The 2,154-nt window shown below is 52.2% G+C and overlaps 1 protein-coding gene across 1 annotated transcript in view; it reads left to right on the top strand.

The window, feature by feature from the left end:
* Window positions 1-1,488: 1,488 nt before the first annotated feature.
* The window catches only part of exoc3l1 (exocyst complex component 3-like 1), a gene marked incomplete at its 5' end in the record, with an annotated part of 12,369 nt that continues 11,703 nt past the window's right edge, over window positions 1,489-2,154 (top strand). The window contains 1 exon segment of the mRNA XM_080504835.1: window positions 1,489-1,507. Coding sequence (XP_080360961.1) covers window positions 1,489-1,507 — 19 coding nt within the window.

Raw genomic sequence — 2,154 nt, 5'->3', positions numbered from 1 at the left:
CTCACCAACCAGGAGCCTCACCATCCAGGAGCCTCACCAGTCAGGAGCTCACCAGGAGCCTGACAGTCAGGAGCCTCACCCTCACCATCCAGGAGCCTCACCATCCAGGAGCCTCACCATCCAGGAGCCTCACCAGCCAGGAGCCTCAGCGTCGCCCCCCAGAGTCCGTCACAGGTGTCTCTCTCTCTCCAGGACTTGTGGTGTTGATATTTACATGGAGTCTGCAGGGCCCTGAAGGCAACACGCCTCCTGACCCGCCCTGTGTCTGGCCTTCACACACACACTCTCTCACTCACACACACACACACACACACTCTGCTCCCTCCCTTTCCTGCCGGCCTCTGCAGAGGATGTGTCTCAGAGAGAGAGAGAGAGAGAGAGAGCAGTGTGAGGGAGGAGGAGAATAGATGTGCTCTCTCTCTCCCCTCCTCTCTCTCTCTCTCCTCCTCTCTCTCTCTCTCTCTCTCCCCTCCTCCTCTTCTTCCTCCTCCTCCTCTTCCTCCTGGTAGCACCCTGGTCTCAGTCCTCCGGGGACAGGAGTCTGGTTGGACGGACGAAAACTGAACTTCAATGTCAGGAGACCAGAGGAGGGATGGTGAAGCAGGAGGTAAACACACACACACACACACACACACATACACAGATACACACACACACACACACACTCAGTCTGGCTGTTGACTTCCCAGAAGAGGAAAACACCGTCAGTGAGGAATGAATGAAGGTTCTGGATGGAGGATCGTCTCCCCGTCGTCCTGGTTCAATCGTCTCCCCCCGTCGTCCTGGTTCAGGGTGGAGGAGGATCTGGTTCAGGGTGGAGGAGGATCTGGTTCAGGGTGGAGGAGGATGTGGTTCAGGGTGATGGAGGATCTGGTTCAGGGTGGAGGAGGATGTGGTTCAGGGTGATGGAGGATCTGGTTCAGAGGTGGAGGAGGATCTGGTTCAGGGTGGAGGAGGATGTGGTTCAGGGTGATGGAGGATCTGGTTCAGGGTGATGGAGGATCTGGTTCAGGGTGGAGGAGGATGTGGTTCAGGGTGATGGAGGATCTGGTTCAGGGTGGAGGAGGATGTGGTTCAGGGTGATGGAGGATCTGGTTCAGGGTGGAGGAGGATCTGGTTCAGGGTGACGGAGGATCTGGTTCAGGGTGGACGAGGATCTGGTTCAGGGTGGAGGAGGATCTGGTTCAGGGTGGAGGAGGATGTGGTTCAGGGTGATGGAGGATCTGGTTCAGAGGTGGAAGAGGATCTGGTTCAGGGTGATGGAGGATCTGGTTCAGGGTGGAGGAGGATGTGGTTCAGGGTGATGGAGGATCTGGTTCAGGGTGGAGGAGGATGTGGTTCAGGGTGATGGAGGATCTGGTTCAGGGTGGAGGAGGATCTGGTTCAGGGTGACGGAGGATCTGGTTCAGGGTGGACGAGGATCTGGTTCAGGGTGATGGAGGTGATGGAGGATCTGGTTCAGGGTGGAGGAGGATGTGGTTCAGGGTGATGGAGGATCTGGTTCAGGGTGACGGAGGATCTGGTTCAGGGTGACGGAGGATCTGGTTCAGGGGTGGTGGAGGATCTGGTTCAGGGGTGACGGAAGAACCAGTTTGAGGTGAAGAGCTTCAGTCCCTCTGACCAGCGAGGACTGATGGTGCTCTGCTCTGATTGGTCCAGAGGAGCTCTGCTCTGATTGGACCAATCAGAGAAGCTCTTCTCTGATTGGTCCAATCAGAGGAGCTCTGCTCTCTGATTGGTCCAGAGGAGCTCTGCTTCTTGATGTGAAACAGGAAGTCAGTATGTGGTGTGACCAAGGAGAGCTTTTCCTAACAGATCCTCTGAGGGGAGTCGTTTTCATAAAGCGTTTTCATAAAGTGTTTTCATAAAGTGCGTTTTCATAAAGCGTTTTCATAAAGTGTTTTCATAAAGTGTTTTCATAAAGTGTTTTCATAAAGCGTTTTCATAAAGTGTTTTCATAAAGCGTTTTCATAAAGCGTTTTTCATAAAGTGTGTTTTCATAAAGCGTTTTCATAAAAGCGTTTTCATAAGGCGTTTTCATAAAGTGTGTTTTCATAAAGCGTTTTCATAAAGCGTTTTCATAAAGTGTTTTCATAAAGCGTTTTAATAAGGCGTTTTCATAAAGTGTGTTTTCATAAAGTGTTTTCATAAAGC

The sequence above is a fragment of the Blennius ocellaris genome, assembly GCF_963422515.1.
Source record: "Blennius ocellaris genome assembly, chromosome: 11".
NCBI lineage: Eukaryota > Metazoa > Chordata > Actinopteri > Blenniiformes > Blenniidae > Blennius > Blennius ocellaris.
This window is presented reverse-complemented; position numbering and strand designations above follow the sequence as displayed.